This window comes from Prionailurus viverrinus, chromosome B1, assembly GCF_022837055.1.
Source record: "Prionailurus viverrinus isolate Anna chromosome B1, UM_Priviv_1.0, whole genome shotgun sequence".
Lineage (NCBI taxonomy): Eukaryota > Metazoa > Chordata > Mammalia > Carnivora > Felidae > Prionailurus > Prionailurus viverrinus.
This window is the reverse complement of record NC_062564.1, coordinates 201,482,762-201,500,400: the sequence shown is the minus strand read 5'-3', so window position 1 is coordinate 201,500,400 and position 17,639 is coordinate 201,482,762. Positions and strand designations below refer to the sequence as shown.

General features: G+C 58.0%; 2 protein-coding genes across 9 annotated transcripts in view; both read left to right on the top strand.

Moving 5' to 3' along the window:
• JAKMIP1 (janus kinase and microtubule interacting protein 1) overlaps positions 1-10,816 on the top strand; it is a 134,282-nt gene extending 123,466 nt beyond the window's left edge. For 5 of the 8 annotated variants that reach the window (XM_047856551.1, XM_047856550.1, XM_047856552.1 and 2 more), the window contains 3 exons: positions 5,445-5,510; positions 9,309-9,353; positions 10,559-10,816. In XM_047856551.1, the coding sequence (XP_047712507.1) occupies positions 5,445-5,510; positions 9,309-9,353; positions 10,559-10,588 (141 nt within the window). In that variant the 3' untranslated portion in view covers positions 10,589-10,816. The remainder of the gene's footprint in view (positions 1-5,444; positions 5,511-9,308; positions 9,354-10,558) is intronic. The other 3 variants (XM_047856555.1, XM_047856556.1, XM_047856558.1) reach the window with 3 other exon arrangements.
• Positions 10,817-12,665: 1,849 nt separating this feature from the next.
• The window catches only part of CB1H4orf50 (chromosome B1 C4orf50 homolog), a 52,218-nt gene continuing 47,244 nt past the window's right edge, over positions 12,666-17,639 (top strand). The window contains 2 exon segments of the mRNA XM_047857623.1: positions 12,666-12,796; positions 16,583-16,975. Coding sequence (XP_047713579.1) covers positions 16,695-16,975 — 281 coding nt within the window. The 5' untranslated portion in view covers positions 12,666-12,796; positions 16,583-16,694.

The following is a 17,639-nucleotide window of genomic DNA, read 5'->3' as shown; positions in this document are numbered from 1 at the left end:
AGAACCCAGCTCAAAGCAGAGCGGCACGCGTGTGTTTGAACCGAAAAGTCATTACCCGACTCGAGGGCCCGAATCTCACGGAAGTGCTTCTGACGGTCTAAGTCTGGAATGTGCGAGGGGCCAGTGAGCACATCCTGAAGACACGGGGCATTGCTGCGTTGGGCCGTGACTCCTGGGGAATGCACGGTGTCCCGCGTGCCAAGAAAGGAAGGGAGCTGGGTGTTTTAAAAAAGAAAAAGAAAAAAAAAAAAAGGAAGAAATCCAAGCTGCCCGCGTAGGGAGATTGAGGACTGGGACCCTCTAGGAGAGAAAAATCACTTTTAACAGGAGGGTTTTGGAGTGTCAGCTAGGATCACATGGGGCACATCAGTTTCTTTTACTTTTGTCATGTACCTAAGCGTGGAGAAAGTTAGTGGCTTGACCCAGCACTGCAAATTGTGCTCCACTGTCTCCGGATCCTTTCCAAATGAGTTGAAAATTCTGCCGAAGGTACAGGGTAGGCTTCTATGAAAACACGCGGATCTGCGTGTGGCGGGCGACATTGACAAAGTCACTGAATGGCACGCCCCTCTGAGGCTTGGAGGAGGCAAGACATACGGATCGATTAGCTAGTGCCTGGAGCATGGTGGGTGTTCAGTAAAAGGAAGACCCTCCCCTTTGTAGAACAGCCCCTGTCTCCGTCCATCCCTGCTACTCAAAGTGTGGTCCGTGGACCAGCGGCGGCGGCGTCACCTGGGAGCTGCTAGAAATGCAGACCCCCGGGTCCACCCCAGACCTGCTGAATCGGATGCTGCCTTTGACAAGATTCCCAGGTGATTTCCGTGCAGCTTCAACTCGCTCAGTTTGGGCTAGTCGTCAACAGAGATCCAGGGCTGTGAGCAGAGGGGAGCAAGGTCCCGCCTCTGTCCGCCCGGGCACCGTAACAAAACGCCGCGGGCAGGACTCGAACGTGCATCTGTGTCTCACGGCTCTGGAGGCCGGCAGTCCAGGAGCCGGAGGCTGGCTGATTCGGTTGCTGGTGAGGACTCTTCCTGGCTTACAGACAGCCTCCTTCTGTGCCCCCAAATGGCCAGGGGTGCCCGAGGCAGGGAAAGGGGGATAAAGGAGGATGAGGAAGAGAGGGAGAGCAGGTCGGAGGGAGATCGTTCTCTTCTTAGAAGTCCCCAGTCCTACCAGATCAGGGACGCACCCTATGACCTCCATTTACCTTCTTAACCTTACCATCGCCTGAAGGTCGCATCTCCAGATACAGTCATGCTGGGAGCTGGGCTTCAACCTAGAATTTGGGGGGCACCGTTCTGTTCACAGCAGGGTCTCCTCCCTTCGTTGGTTCTGGAAGGACATGCGTTCTCCTTCCTTCTTGTCCTCCTTTCCTCACCCTGTTGCCGAGTCAGCCCAGCCCAGGTGAGCCCCCTCCTCCGTCGCAATGTGCCATGGAATCCAGAGGGCAGGGCCCAACTCCTCGCTGCCCTGGGCTCGGCTCCTGAATCGATGGCAAGTCCTGACGCTCCGGCTTCAGCTTCTCCATCTGTCCTCCGGGCAGCTTGGAGCGGTGCCACCGCCAGGCTTTGCCTTGAGGGTGCCGTGCTTGTCACCCCGCAGGTGGAAATGCTTGGCCAAACTCTCCCTGTGTGGTGCAAGCGTATCCCAGACGCCTCCCCCTCCCTGCCGAGCACCACACGTGTAACCGCACCAGGCATGGGAGCCCCGGCCGGCATCTCGGTGCCTTCGAAAAAGGCGCTCAGACTTCAGAGCACGTCTGTTCCCTGCAACAGAATTTCCTGGAGTTGGGTCGTGGGGGGGTTGATGCCTGAGCAGAGGGGAGGGTGTTCTTACAGCAAGCCCAGGGACAATAGGGCATCGGTAAAAGCGAGGTTTTGCAGCTTCCTGCTTCCCTTCAACGGTTATTTACCTGCCGAGCACCTATCATGTGCCAGGCACGGGTCCGGCTACTGGGGCTGGGGCAGTGAGCAATGTCGCTGCTTTCATGGAGAGCATGTTCCTGTAATCCAGTGAGGGACACTCACAGCACACATAAGTGCCAACGATATCAGACAGGGTTAAGACGACACGAAAGGCTCTGTGCAGAGAGCAGCACGTACAAAGGCCCTGGGGCCCGTGGCAGCACGTACAGGGCCACCATGCTTGAGGTCTATAAGCCAGAGTTTTCAAAAGTAGCACCTGCCGTATGTAGGATTTAAAAAAATCTGACCCGGTAGTTGTAATGAACATCGCCCAAACAGCAGTTTGTAGAGAATGCCCCAATTTGTAAGTCTTCAACCCAGTTTGGTACATGGGGAAACAGAGGCCCAGTGGCCGAAACAGCTGGATAAAGGCCAGCCCCCAAGAACAGTGTGGTCCTTCCACTTGTGGCCACCTCTGAGTTCGCGTCCAATGCTCTGCTCTCCACGTCGGACTAACCCCTTGAGTTTCTGGCTTGCTTTTTGCAATGGTCTGTTCTAATTTGATAGGGTCTTCAGACATTTGACATTAAAAAAAATAATAATACTGAAAAATCTGCATTTTTTTCCCCCAAAGAGAAAAGAGGGTTGAGGGCCCGCGCATTTCAAACATGCATCACCGTGATTTTTTTTTTTTTTTTTTTCCCTTGTAGGAACGTAAAATTCAGCGCGTTGGTTATATGCGGAAAGCTATGGGGTTAGGAGGACAGGCCCTTGGGTCAGACAGGTTTGGATTCAAATCCAGCCCCCACTTACAGTGTAACCCGAGCCTGAGTGTCGTCCTCCCCTATAGAATGGGAACAGTGAGAGCAGCACGTTGAGCTGGGGCCAGTGGAGAATTTACATGCAGTGCTGGGAAAAGTGTGTGCCACAAACTAAGAGCTCGACACATATTAGTTAATATCTGCCACACCTGACCTTCCCCACCCAGACGGCCTTTGCTATGAAGGGAGGAGGGAGAAGACAAACCTTGGCCTTGTAGAGTCATGCCTGGCAATGATAACAGGGAGCTTGAGAGTGGGGGGCCGAGGACCTGGGCCAGCTCTGCTGGGGACCCTGACACCTGAGGAGTGGGAAGGGGCTGTCCCCTACTTGAAGTCCCCCAGTTGTCCCTTTATCCTTGGACTAGAATCCAAGGCTGCGTGTGGCCTGGCCCTCTTGACTGTGTCCCCTCCCCACTGTGACCCGGGCTGGCACCTGCTGTGCCCTGCGAGGGACAGGCTTCTTCTGTCATACGGCTTCCATTCAGACGTACCCCCGAGAGCCGCCGGCCCCACAGCCCTGTGTGACTAGCTGCCCCCCCGATTTATTCCCTTCCTGTCGCTTCTCACTACCTGACGGTCTCCCCCGTTGGCATATCGGCGCTGTGAGGCCAGGCACCTCTTCCTCAAAGCCCAGAAGTTGTTCCTGGGGGATTTTCTCCAGTGCTTCGAAAGCTGTAAAGCACCACCCTCCCTCCACGAGGCGCGGTAGTGTACGGGGCCCTTCCCCCAGCCCCACCCCAGGGTCCCTGTTTCACCCTCGGGGGCTGGGGTCACTGTGCAGATGTTAGAGAAGAGGGTTCCGATTCAACAGATCACGTGACTCCCTAACATCCACCAGCTGGAAAGCTTGGGGCGCAGGACCCAGGCCAGACTCCAGCTGAGCTCTGTGTTCATTCTCGGGTGCTCTCTGCCTCCTCACCGTGCGAGGAGATCCTTGGGGGACGGTCACGGCCACGCTGAGGTCCACACGGCTTCCCTCAGGTGGAAGAGAATTAGAAATGCCCGGGTTTCCTGATCCTTGACAGGGTACCTACTCTGTGCCAACCCTGCTCTGAGCCCTTTGCTCAGATTCACTTGTTAGATCCTCAGACGCGGGCAAACTGTGACCCCCCCATCTACAGATAGGGAAACCAAGGCCCAGAGAGGTTGAATCACTTGCCCAAGGCCTCATCTCTGAGGACAAACCATCTTCTGTGTCTTTTCTGCTATGCGCGTGATCTTTCCCAGACCAAATTCTCATCCCTTCCCTGCTGGAAACCCATCACAGGCTCCCCATGACGCCCCCAAGTCTCTGAGCTCCTCAAGGGGACATTCCAGACCCATCAGGCTCCGCCTCTGTCCCCCTCCCCCCTCCCCCCTGCACACCCAGTTCCCTCTGCTTGGGAGTCTGTCGAACCACTGTGAGTCCTGGGCTGGGCTCTGCCTGTCCCTGCCCCTCCAGCCCCACGGCTCAGTGCCCCCGCTGTTCTGCCCTCTGGGCTCCAGTGCACCTGCCGGGGGCACCCACGTAGGATAGCACCCCGCCCCCTTCCCTCCCCTGCCTGGTTTTCTCCGTGATGTTTGTATTCATTCAGTGCCCCATCTCGGTACTCGTATCAATGCTTCTGTCTGAACCCTGATTGGACCACAAACTCCTTAGGGCCCCGGGCATAGTGTCCGTAGAGGTGGTTCTCAAAGTGGGTCCCCAGACAAGCAGCATCTGCGTCACTCGGGAACTTGCTGGAGACACAGCTTCTCAGGATCGGCCCCCAGAAACTGAGCTGGAAACCGGTGGGGGCACAGCGATCAGCAAGCCCTCAGAAGGCTTCCCCAGGCCTGGCTAAGGGTCCGTGGAGGCCACATGCTTATTTAGACTGACCTGAATCACCCGCCCTCCAGCCTGAGCACTTTCTCTCCAGGACTGAGTTCTCCATCTCCGTTCAACCCGGCAAGGCCGCAACCAGCTGGGCCGTGGTCAGGGTACCAGCACTTGAGGGGTGACTGTTGGGCATGTGACGATCCGGAAAAGGTCTCACGTGTGGGACACCTGGGTGGGACACTGTGCGAAACTGGAAGGAATGGATTTGTAAACCACCGAGGGGGGCAGCGAGTGCCCCAAGGGGCATGAGGCGGGTGACCACCTGGTCCAGCTTCCCGGGACGGAGGGGTTTCCCGGGACCCCAGACTTTCAGGGGCAAAGCCAGGAATGTGCTAAGCAAGCCGGGCTGGTTGGTCATCCTTGAACCTGGTGCTAAGTGGGCTTCTGAGAGGCTGGGGTGCCTGTGGTAGGATGGCCCCTGCTTCCTCTGCCCCAGCTGCCCGGCTCCAGCTGATTAATCTTGCCCAAGTGTATCGTTTCATGTCACTTCGAATCCGCAGTCTTTATGGGCCGGCGCAGGGCACCTCCTATCTCGGTCCAGGCGTGATGTTTGTTTTAAAGGGATCCCATCTTAAGAGTCCGCGCTGTATATTTCCAATTCCGAGCGCCTTCAAGAACAGGCAAAATCAATCTTCAGTGGAGGAGGTCGGAGGCCCGAGGGACCCTCCTAAGTGCCAGGGCGCCCCTCTGTCTTGATTTGGGTGCTAGAGATACAGGTCTGCACCCGTAGAAAAGCCAGTCAAGCCTCCCCCTTGTGTTTGCACGCTTCTCTGCTCGTGCGCTACGCCATGATAAAAGTAAAGAATAAATCTTGAACCTGGAAAATGTACTTTTTCTGACGCATGAGGTAATGTGTTTCAGAGAATCCGAGAGCTGGAGGGTAAGCTGGAGGTCCAGAAGAAACACCTGAAGGAGCTTGAGGAGAAGGTAGGTGGGGCACTCGGACCCTCTCCCCCCACCCCCCAGGCTCCCTTCTGTGACGGGTCACCGTGGGGCCTTTTCCTTCTGGGCTCCAGTGTTACAATGCAAGAGGATAGGCTGTTCCTCCCGCCTCCCTTCTCGGCCCCATGCCCCCCCCCCGTGGGCACACCCACCAAAGAAGTAGCTCCTTCAAATGTTTTTCTAGGGAAGAAAAGTGCAGTTTGGGACCAACTTAGTGTGTGTGGACGGAGTAGGGGGGATGCCTTCCCCCCCCCCCCCCCACAAAAGACCTTCCGCTAAACCCATCTGACACTAGTTCACTGGGAAGGACGAGGTGACCATCTCTGGATTGATAAGCCAGGTTGGGCTGACCAGGCTGGTGACGTCACCAGTGAGGACCTCGGTTACGTCCCGCGGGCGCCTTCCCCTTGGATGATTCCCGTGTGCCAAAACCAGGTCGTGTGTTCTTGGAAGTCTCTGCCCTCCCAGCGGGGAGCAAGGCTGGCCTGTCACATGTGGACACTGAGCCCCCCCACTTGTCTCTCTGGGTTGCTACCACTTGATGGGTGGGGAGACCGGGCCTGAGATAGATTCAGATGCCGGACCCCGATCCCACAGCTGGGAGGTGCCACAGCCACCCCTCAGCCCCTCCAGCAGCCCCCCCCCCCCTTGCTGGTCTAGGCGGACAAGCAAGTGACACTCACAACCATGTGTGTGGCATCTCTGTTGTGCCCTCACCACCTCCTGCATGTCCACCCGGTGACCACAGATTCCTTGAGCTCAGGGACCCCCTTGTAGTCATCACTTCATCCGAGAGCGTTCTTACCGTGGAATGGGGTATCCCCACACTTTTGCCAGATGAGTGACACACAAGTAGGGCAGAGCCTGTAATTGCGCACTGTGTGCCACAGAGGTAAGTCCACGCGTGGGAGCCACACAAAGTCTCCAGCCCCGTCCGGGGGTCGTCGGGGACGATGAGGAGGGGATCCCCGTCTGAATCTCAAAGGCTCATGTGCAGTCACCCCGGAGAAGAGGAGGGAGAAAGGGCATCTGTGGGCTTCAGGTCTCCGAGGCGGGTCCTAGGAGAGAGGAAGCCAGCCCCCAACCCAACTCCCAACGGTGCGTGGCCAAAGTCACAGAAGTCACCGGAGAACAGATTTCAGGGAGGATATGTAAAAATGGAATGACGGCCCCTTTCTGTCCTGGAGGGAATCAAACACAGCGGGCCCAAGGAGACAGGACAGCTCTACAGATGCTAAGCCACTTTTAGAAGCTTCCTCTCCTTTCCCTCAGGACAGGCGGACCCCCCTTCCTGTGTCCTCACTTCCCACTCAGTGCCTCCGGCCCGCACAACCGGCGGTGTCCCCCGGGGGGCAGCAGAGGGTCGCGGCTGGAGGGCTCGCACACAGGGATTGGGGCCGCTCTCCTGCCAGAGCCCCGGGGAGCCCCTATGGGATTCTGATTTAAGCGCATTCCTAGTGTCTCCATCTTCCGGATGTCCTCCTTGAGACCTCCTGGGGCTATGTTGAGGCCCCAAGGGGATCTTTTGTGTGATTCGATCCAAGAACGTCCTGGGCGTAGGCTGGCTTTGCAGGCAGGTGCACCTTGGCACACTGGGGGATCTATCCCTCTGCTCCGGCCTGGGGGTTCTGATCTGCACTCCCCATCTTCTGTGGTTGTGAGGCTACCTGGGAGGGGGGATGTGAAGGTCTGCGCCCCAGGCCCCGACACCAGTCCGTGGGTCACCAGCGCTGGTTCTCCCGCTCAGCGCCCCCAGCGTGGCTTTAGGACTCGAGTCGGCAAAATGGGTCACAGAGCAGGACCTGATGGCAAAAAGACTTAAAACGTGCCACCGTTTGTTCTGCCGGTTAAAGTTTTAAAAGGTGGGATCGGCCCACATAGAATAATGCCGGCTGCCTTTTTGATTAGGAGGAGTACTGGGCAATGTTTGGACCCCCCCCCCCCCTTTCTGCCTCTTTTTTACTCTGTTCTCAAAGCAAATGTGTGCGGGTTGGTCTGTCTCCCTTGGTCCCAGAAAGGAGTCCCCGAGGCTGGCACACAGAGCAGGTGGACTCCTGGTCCGGCCAATAGGACAAGAAACGCCCAAACGTGCATGTGTGCGACGGGCACTCCTGGAAAGTGACTCCAGCCACGTTTTCGGTGGCTCATGTCAGTGGCTAGGAACCCTTCCCAGCCACACCCCGCTGGGTGGTCCTGGCAGGCCCTTCTCCCTCCCTGGGCCTCAGTGTCCCTAGGTAGAAAATGAAAGCTGGGAGGGGCGCCTGGGTGGCTCAGTCATTTGAGCCTCCGACTTCAGCTCAGGTCGTGATCTCACAGCCCTGAGTTCGAGCCCCGCATAGGGCTCACCGCTATCAGCGCAAAGCCCGCTTCGGATCCTCTGTCCCGCCTCTCTGCCCCTCCCCTGCTTACGCTCTCACAAAAATAAATAAACATTAAAAAAAGAAAGAAAGAAAATGAGAAATGAGAGCTGGGTGACTCCATAGGTCCCGTCCGGCTCCAGCTTCCAGTGATTCTAAAACTTGTGTGAAACTTGGTGGCTGCCTGTTTGGATTTTAAATTTTCCAATAAATAATTTAGGGACGCGATTACCTTGCTTTTTTAGGGGGGGACAAAAAATGATTTTCAAAACCCCCGATGATGCTCCGATAGGTTCTACCTAATGAGCAGCATTCCTTCTTGAGCAAAACAGGTCATGAGTGAAGAAAGAGAAGTGTACTTTCAAAGTGACCTGTATAATTTTTCCTTTCCCTTGCCATCTCTTTTCATGCTATTTTTTCCTTTTTCTTTTTTTTAATATTAATTTATTTTTGAAGGAGAGAGAGAGAGAGTATGATCGGGGGGAAGGGGCAGAGGGAGGGGGAGACACAGAATCAGAAGCAGGCTCCAGACTCTGAGCCGTCAGCACGGAGCCCGACGTGGGGGTCGAACCCACAAACCGCGAGATCATGACGCGAGCCGAAGTCGGACGCTTAACCCACTGAGCCACCCAGGCGCCCTGTATTTTTTGTTTTCTTTTTTAAAGCAGGCTCATTGAGGGGCGCCTGGGTGGCTCAGCCGGTTGAGCGTCCAACTTCGGCTCAGGTCATGATCTCGCGGTTTGTGGGGTCGAGCCCCGCGTCGGGCTCTGTGCTGATGGCTCGGAGCCTGGAGCTGCTTCGGATTCTGTGTCTCCCTCTCTCTCTGCCCCTCCCCTGCTCATGCTCTGTCTCTGTCTGTCTTTCAAAAATGAATAAACACACAAAAAAAATGAAAGCAGAGTCACTGAATGGCACAAAAGATTTTAAACAATGATCTCTTAGGAGACTGGGCGGGGATGGTGCTGCGGGAGGGCTTCTGCATGTTGGCAGGTCAGTCTGGGTGACCTGTGACCCCGGGTGGAAACCCCCGATCCTGGTGGGCCCGCCATGTCTGGTGTTTGGTGGGAGCCACCGACCGTGACCATCGGAGGGTCCTTCCCTGTTTAGAAAGTGTCCTGGGGTGAAGAAAGCCACGTGTCCTCACCCAAAGCCTCCCGGTCTGGCTGAATCAGCTGCGCGTTGGGGGGCGCAGTTGGGGGGGGGTGCCGAGGCCTTCTGGAGGGTGGGGTCCCAGTGAGGTCAGCTTCTGAAGCTCACTTCCTGTCCTCTTTCCGAACCCCACCCCGGTGTGTTAGTTCTTGTGAAATGTGTCACTGAATCCCAAACCACATGTCTTACATCTTTCTTTCTTTTCTTTCCCCCCCCACCTCATTTTCTTTTGGTCTTATTTTATAGTTTTTGTTCCTTTTTTTGTTTTTCTCACTAGCATTCATTCTGTGGCCTTGATGACGTCAGTGAGCAAAGAACTCGGGTTGGTATCCTTTCAATTTCACTGCTAAAAAACAAACAAACAAACGAAACACGATGGTTTTCTGAACAGGCAAATTTCTCCCATATCTGACCATCACATTCTTCCTTGGGCGATGAGGGCTCCGCGGAAGGTGGCCCGTGGAAGGTGGCCCGTGGAAGGTGGCCCGTGGAAGATTCCTCAGCTCTCTGGCTCCCTGGGGAAGGGGGGCCACCCGGGGGTCCCTGGCGAGTCCCATCCCCTGGGAGGGAGGTCGGGGGAGCTCTTTGTGGAGAAGGGACAATGGGACCTCATGGTTGCCCTGTTGTATGTCATCTTTAGAAGGGGGGCGGGGGTTGTGGTTTTTTTCCAAAGCGCCTTTCTCTTTTGGCTTTGCCTTCTGGTGCTCTCTGTTGCCTGTGGACCAGATCATAGTGGGCTTCTGGGGTCGGGGGTCTTCAGGAGCAGGAGACTGATGGGCAAGTCCATGACCCGCATACAAAATACCCAGGAAGCCCGTGTGAAGAGCCCCAGCTCCCTGCCCCTCCCCTGCCTCTGCCTGGTTTTCACCCCTGCGGGGACCTTGCATGAGCCATCCGGGCAGGGGGTCCGGCTCTGCCCTGCGTGTCCCCAGGGCCCAGATCTCACCCGAGTGCCTGCGTGGGCGCCCACGTCTCTCCCCATTCTCTTCGTTCTTGAATGCCCCCTGGGTAGGGGGTCTGCCAGGGCCTCTAGGATCTGCCTCTGAATCTGGCCCAGGCCGAGAGCGCTGTGAGCTCTGGGGATGCCCGCAGGGCCCATCCGCTGCCTTGACCCCCAGGCTGAGCTCCGCTGCCAGGTCCTTCCCTGCCTGATGTTCTCATGGAAGCCCTGAGCCGCCCCCCTGCACGCCAGGGCTTTGCCTGGGACCTTCTGTGTCCCAGGGCCTAGGGCTCGGCACGTGGTCGATGTTCGTGCAGTGTTTGTGCAGTGAGTAAAGGAATGATCCCAGGTCGCGTCCGATGGGGAGTGGGAGTAGCCAGGGAGGTGGGGGGAGGTGCTGGAGGACAGGCCATCGAGTCCCATTTCCTCCTCCCCTGCATTGTCGGCAGAGGTCCCTCAGTGGGCTCAGCTGGAGAGTTTAGGAGGGCAGTGGGGGGTGGGGCGGGGGGCAGACAGTCCAGGGGCTTCTCCAAGCATTTGAACCCTTGATCTTTGCATCGTTTCAAATTATTTTTTTAATCTTACAGGATAGAAAAAGAGCTTATGGAATACATTGAGTCCCTGCGGCATCCCCAACCCCACTCACACCAAAATCCAACAGCAAAACAAGCTCCTTCAAGCCAGAGACTGAAAACAGAATTCACGTGTACTTGACGAGGAGGCCTTTTGATCTACGGCTGGGTCCTGGCTGGGCCGAGCTGTAGGAGCCCCGAAGACGCTGGGGGTTTTGTCAAGCTCGGGGCCACGTCCAAGCCCCCACTCTGGCACCATCAAAGCCCAAGGGGCAGAGACCTGAATACCAGGAAACTAAGTGCAATTACTAGAATCCAAGTCACTGGGGAGCCACTGCGCGGCCGGGGGCCAGGCCAGAGCCCTTGTCCCCGCACTGCATGCCTCCCCTGGACGCAGACTTCTGTACATACGTCTCCATGAACTGTGCTCCGTGTACCTGGAATCTGTCAGCCAAGTGACTTGCAAGTGTCCCTGTGATCTGAACCTGAAGTCAAGCCCCAGTCAGCAAAACCCTTCCAGAGCCCTGTGCAGCTGATCCAGCGGGTGGCCACCAGGGGGAGAGAGAGAGAGAGAAAGAGAGAGAGAGAGAGAGAGAGAGAGAGAGAGAGAGAGAGAGAGCGCGCGCGCATAGGACTCTGACTAGGGGCAGGAGCCTTGCCCACTGTGGAGGGTGGATCCAAGGACCTCAGATGTCCAAGAAAGAAGCCACAGGCTCCATCACTCTCCTGGATGGGACCCGGTGAAAGTCTCAGAGCATGACTGTCCCTGGAGCGAGGACAGAGAAGGTGGACGCCGTCCCCGACCACACCATGCCCCGCGCTGTCTCGCATCTTGGTTGTAATTTGCAAGACGCTGCCGAGGGAAGATGCCGGGAGGCGGAGTGTTCTGTGGAGCATCCGTGGGGGACGAGCCTCCCCCCGCATCGGTCTGACACCAGGGCCGCCCTCTCTCAGTTGTGGAGGAGGGAGCCCTTCCTGATCTTGGGGCCTCCGAATGGAACCTTCGAGCAGACGGAGCGCCCAGGGCAGCCAAGGAGGCCAGGCAGCAGCTGCTGAGAGTCGGGCCCCGGAGGCAGAGCCCCCGAGGAGAGAAGTGACCTGGGGTGATGCTGTTCTTGTGGTTCTCGGTGGGGTGGGGGTGGGGGGCGCGAGCATCTCCAGATGCCCCTGCTCACCTGACTGTTCTCTCCAAAACGTCTGGAAGGAAGATGTGCGGAATTAGAGTCGATGAAGGAAAACAGGAGGCGGTGCAGGGGAAGGAAGGGAGGAGCAGTAGCGGGGACGGGTCCGTCCCAAGGACGGGAAGATTGGCTGCTCTGTGGTTGCTGGGCTGCGAGAGCGAGCCTGTGATTTCTAGTAAGGAGAGCCTTTGGAGGAGACAGAAGTGACTGAAATTCGGGCCGCGGAGGGGATCAGCGGGGGAGCGGAAGGTTCTCAGAAGGGCAGGCCCGAGGACGGAGAAGGCGGTGACCGTGAGCGCAGCAGGGGCGCCCCGGCCCGATGGGGAGGGATGGCCAAACCAAAGAACCGAGGGGGCTCTAAGCAAACACGCACAGGACAGCTGAAGAGAGACCATTCTCTTTTGAGCACCCGCCGCTCCAGCCCCCACGACTTACCACCGTTCGGCGACCGAACGTGCACGAACTGGTGTCTTCGCGTGAAGACAGGCATCTGAGCATCCCAGGGAGCGATGGGAGTGGGGAACCACGCAGGGAGTGCAAATGAACACGCATCTGCTTTCCCCGGGGCCCAGGCAGCGCACAGAGCCCTTGCTTTGCTGAGTAGACAGAAGTCCAGGTGGTGCACACAGCTCTCTAGGAAGCGTTTCCATGGCACTGCCCACCCTCTCCCCGCTGCTGGAGCGTCCAGGGGCGTGGTCCTCACGCCCTCCTGTCCTCGTCCTTCTGTCTGCTCGGCTCTCCCACTCAGACGACAGGACGGGAATGGCGTTGGCTTTGAAGTCAGACCCATCTGGGTCTGCTCCCAGCCTGGCCCCTTTCCTTGCAGCCGACACGGGCAAAGTACTTGCCGCCCCGAGTCTTAACTCCTTCTGGGGGACGGGGGGGACGGTCCCCATGCAACGCCTCACCCCTGCTCTCTGTTGGGCATAACTAGACGGTTAGACCCGCAGGACTTCCGGACCCTGGTTCCCTCCCTGGCACTCGCCCTGCAAGGAGACCAAACAACCCGCGGGGGACCGGGAGCCGTTCTCTGAGACAGCTCAGGTGCGAGGGAATGAGACCACACAAGCAGGTATGGAGCGGCCCTGGCGGAAAAGCCCGAAGTCCCCAGTAGGCGCCAGTGTTTCTCGTGACAGTCCCGGGCATTGCTTCCGAGGTCCCTGCCCGGGACAGGCTCGGTTACCACAGCCCTTGAACTCGGGAGGGCCTCAGAGCTCTGGTGGCTCACGAGACGCATACCTAGACTGCAGCCGCGTCCCCCACTCCCGGAAGGGGCTGTTGTGGCGGTGTGACCTCATAGCACAGCCCAAGTTCCATGCCCGTGTGGTTCCCAGGGCAGCAGAGCTCCGAGGTCGGCCGATCCCTGGGTCAGCGTCTCAAGCAGAAAGGAGAAGGGCTGGGTCCACCCTTTCCCACCGCCCTCCTTGCAGATCTGTGGGCGGGATGAAGGGAGAACCGGGTCAAGTTCCTGGCATGTGATGAGGCCTCAATGCATGCTTTCCCACCCTTCACCCTAATTCCTCTGTGGCCGGCGGCCACCCGCGAGGAGCTGGGCAGAGAAGTCCGGGGGGCAGACCCGTGTCCCGTCACTGTTCTGGCAGCATTTGTGGGCCAGGGGACCGGCGGTGCAGGGTGACAAGCCCTCCCCGTTTGCCTGGGAGGTGGGACTTCGGTTTTAAAATGGGGGGAGTCGCAGGCGAGCCAGGACGCGAGGGTCCTCCTGGAGCACGAGGACTTGACCGCTGGCCCTACTTCACTCTGGGCCCAGATGCGCACGGGTGTGTTTTCCCTCCCCTGCACACGCTGAGCCGGGCGCTGAGGCATGAGAAAGGCTGGGTGCGTGCTGCTTCTGGGGTTAGCTCATCCGGAAGCACCCCCGCACTGTCTGAGGCGCTGTGGGGGGTGGGGGGGGGGCTGCAGGTGCACTGAGTGTGTGCACCCCGCCCCTTGTCAGGGGGCCCTGGTTACCTTGGAGACACGAACGCTGTGCTCCAGCGTGAGCTCAACACCCTTCTGAGCAAACTCATGATCTTTCCTCCCGTCAGCCACTCCTGCCCCCTTTCTTCCCCACCCTTGCATCCTGGAGGCTGAAAGCCTCAAGGTCTCTGGCTCCTGCATTTCCCTCACCTCATGTGACCGGTGGAACCCTGCCCGACGGTCCCGGTCCAAACAATGACCTGTTTGTCTCGGCCTATTTTCTCACATTTAACCAGAACCTGCTAGAGGCCTGCCCACTTGGGGGTGCTCCTCCCTGAGGTCGTCGAAGCTCTCGGGGCTTCTGAAGACCCCAGACTCTGCCCCCCAGACTGTGCCCAGCAGTTAGGTAATTTGCCCAGGATTCTGTCAGAGAAGCCACAGAGATGGGATTCGAACCCAGGCAGCGTGGCCCGGGCACCTGAGGTCCGAGCTGGCCAACTGTATTCCCTCTTGGCCAATGCCTCGCCCTGCTGCCTCTGGCCACCCCGTGTCTGTCGGGAGCCCTCTGGGCCGCCCCAGCACACGGGTCCACTGTTGTGTATGAAAACCAAAATGTATGAAAAACAAAATGTATGAAAAACAAAATCTGCCCCCAACCCGGAAAACGTCTCTACAGAGGTGAGTGAGAAGGAAAGCACGTTTAGTATTGAATAAGCGTCAGACCAGTGACGTGCGTTATGGGCAATCCCGCTCAGAGATTTGCAAAGACAGAAAGGAATCTCGCCCCTTTATGAGCCAAGCAGACACAGTCCATTGCACACGTGCCCTCGAGATAAACACTACTCAGGTCTCAAATCAGAGGACCGGACAGCACCGTCTTTAACGCACAAGTCCCCCTAAATCCACCTGGCCGTGGGGGTGACCCTCTGTGTTCCCTAATTTGCTTTATTCAAAGGAGAAGGAAACGTTTCTCATCTTTACGGCAGGCTGGTTTTGCAGTGTGGAGCCAGGCACCCGCCGCAGTTAGGCCCCTCGCCTCCCACAGGATCTGGGAGACAGGGTTCTATTATCCTTGGATGTTTACATTCCAAAGCGATGGTCCCAGGGTCTTCAGAAAGACCACCCTGGGTCAGAAAGCTGCCAAAAAGCTTATTTAGCTTTCAAGAAGATTTACACGTATTTCAAAGAGCCGAACAAAGCACATGCAAGTTTTCCTTAATGTTTGTTTCTTTTTGTGAGAGCCCAAGCCAGAGGGGAAGAGAGAGAGGGAGACACAGAATCCGAAGCAGGCTCCAGGCTCAGAGCCGTCAGCACAGAGCCCGACGTGGGGCTCGAACTCACGAACTGTGCGATCATGACCTGAGCTGAAGTCGGACGCTTAACTGACCCACCCGGGTGCCCCTACAAGTTTTCTAAAGTAAATGCTCCCGTAAATAAGGGCGGGGGGAGTCCCTTCTGTTATTTTAACAGGGGCAGTTAAGCCTGGTATTTTTTTTTTTTTTACTGTTATTTTTTGAAAAGGGGAGAGGAGGGTCAGAGAGAGAGGGAGACAGGGGATGCAAAGCAGGCTCCCAGCCGTCAGCACAGAGCCCGACGCGGGGCTCGAGCTCACGAACCCCGAGACCATGACCTGAGCCGAAGCCGGACGCTTAGCACACTGAGCCCCCCGGGCGCCCCAAGCCTGGCATTTCCAGCTTGCACTTGCCCTTGCACTGCTCTGCCTCGGGCTGAGCACACTGGCTGCTCTTCCTCCCACAGCCCCCAGAGTGCTCCCTCCTCAGGGCAAATCGGACCAGGCCCTCCCTGCCTCTAAACACCCCTGGGACGCCCCGCTGCCCGCGGAGAGACGCCTGAGTCTTTGTCCTGGAGCGCGAGGCCTGCACTGATACGGCCCCGGCTCACCTTCTGTCCTCTGCCCTCATTTCGCCTCCAAGCGCCCACGGGGCTGGCCACTCCCTTCGCCTGTCCTGCCGATGCCGCGGGGCTTTGACCCCCAAGGCTGCCTCCGCCTGCTGGAAGCCTGTGCTCAGGTCCGCCAGCTGGGGTCCTCCATTCCTGAGCCAACTGACCCGAGCCCCGAGTGGGCTCCCTCCCACAGGACGTGCCTCTTCCCGTCGGGGCCTTGGTGCTCTCCTTACCTCTCCCGTTTTGGACTTGGACCCGGTCTTGAATCCTGACTCCAGCACCTCCCCTATGTGAGGCCTGGATGAGCTCCTCTACCTTCCGGAGCCTCTGTCTCATCGTCCACAAAATGGGCACGATGATGCCCACCTCCTAGGGTTACCGGGATGGTTGGGCCGGCTAGGGTGACGTGACCCAGAGCGCCGGCGATACCCGGGGCAGCACCAGCAACCCCCCCCCCCCCCCCATCGCCTCTGCCTGGCGAGCTCTAGGTCCCTGATTAACGTTTGCTGTCCTCAGAGAGGAGGCATAGAACTTGGTTCACCACGGAGAATTTATTTTTTTTTTTTAATTTTTTTTTTCAACGTTTATTTATTTTTGGGACAGAGAGAGACAGAGCATGAATGGGGGAGGGGCAGAAAGAGAGGGAGACACAGAATCGGAAACAGGCTCCAGGCTCTGAGCCTCCGGCCCAGAGCCCCACGCGGGGCTCGAACTCACGCAAGATCACTCGAGATCTCGCGAGATCGTGACCTGGCGGAAGTCGGACGCTTAACCGACTCCGCCACCCAGGCGCCCCGAGAATTTATATTTCTGACGGTCGTGCCCGGAAATCTCGTTTTCTCCCTCTGGGCGCAGCATTAAGCTTTCAATTGCAGGGGACTTTTCCGCGACTTCCGCGACTTGCTTTGGGCGAGTCCTGGCATGCCAGCCGGTAAAACGAGAGGTGTTCGTTCATATTGTATGATGTGTGTGCCGGTGAAACCCAAGGCCGCAGAAATACTCATAAATCATTCACCCGTTCTTGCCCCCCTCAAAGGGTGTTGTCCCGCACAACCTGAAGGCGCCGCGGCCTCCGGGAAATCTCCAGAAAGTCAGAGTCGCAGACCCACTTCATGGCATGAAGTCTTGACCCGTGAACTACGCACGCGATGGAGCCCGCAGCCAGAGGGCGGACTAAGAAAAGCTTCAGCTACGTCGTCAGAGCCCCCGGCAGCGATGGGTTTGATGCGATGAACGTGGACGTGAAGATCGACACGTGCTGGGTATTCCAGGACGTAGAGGACGGTGGTGAGGGGCCCGGCTGTCTTCCGGCAGCGGGAAGCCCAGACACGGATGCGGGCGTGCTCAGGAAGCAGCTGGAATCCTCAGAGCAGAAGCTGCTGGCAGCTGTGGACAAGCACGTGATGTCGGAGTCCAGGCTCAGAAGCAGGTAAATACGGCGTTTGCACCTCTTGCTTGTGTACTTAAGGAATCCGAGCCCCGTAACCGTGTTAGATGGGTGGGTCGAATCGTTTCTGTGGCCGGGGGTGCGGCCGGCCTATGCTACGCAGCCTGCCTGCTGCCTCTGCGACCCGCACGGGTCCCCGCTCCCTCCCGTCCTCTGCTCCGCGTGCGTCTCGGGCTGAGCCCGCAGTCTCCCGGGCTCCCAGCTCAGGCTTCCAAGTGGGTCCGGCCAACGGGAGCCACCGCGGGGAGCCACCCTCTCCGGGTGACATCTTGGGCCAGCGGTGCCTCCGCCATGCCCGGGGTTCCTCTGCGGTCCTCCCCTGCCTGTGGCCCAGCGTCCCTGCTTCCTCCTCATGTGTCCCTCGGGGGACGCAGGGGCCGGAGTGGCTCCTGCCGGTCGCTTATCTCTCCGTTGTCTGGCGCGTCTGGCCTTTTAGCTCTTCCGTCACCTTCGCAGCAGACTCCCTGCACTTGTCCCTCGCTGCTGACCTCCGGGGGTGGGCTCTGTTCCCCTGATGGAGCCAACGTGGTCTGGAGGTTGGGTATGTGAGCCCGGCTCCTTCTCAAGGCCCGTGCTCTTTCCTGACCAGTTTCTGACACCGAGGCCCGCAGAGTGAGGCGGGGTCCTGCGTGCATATCAGGGGAGA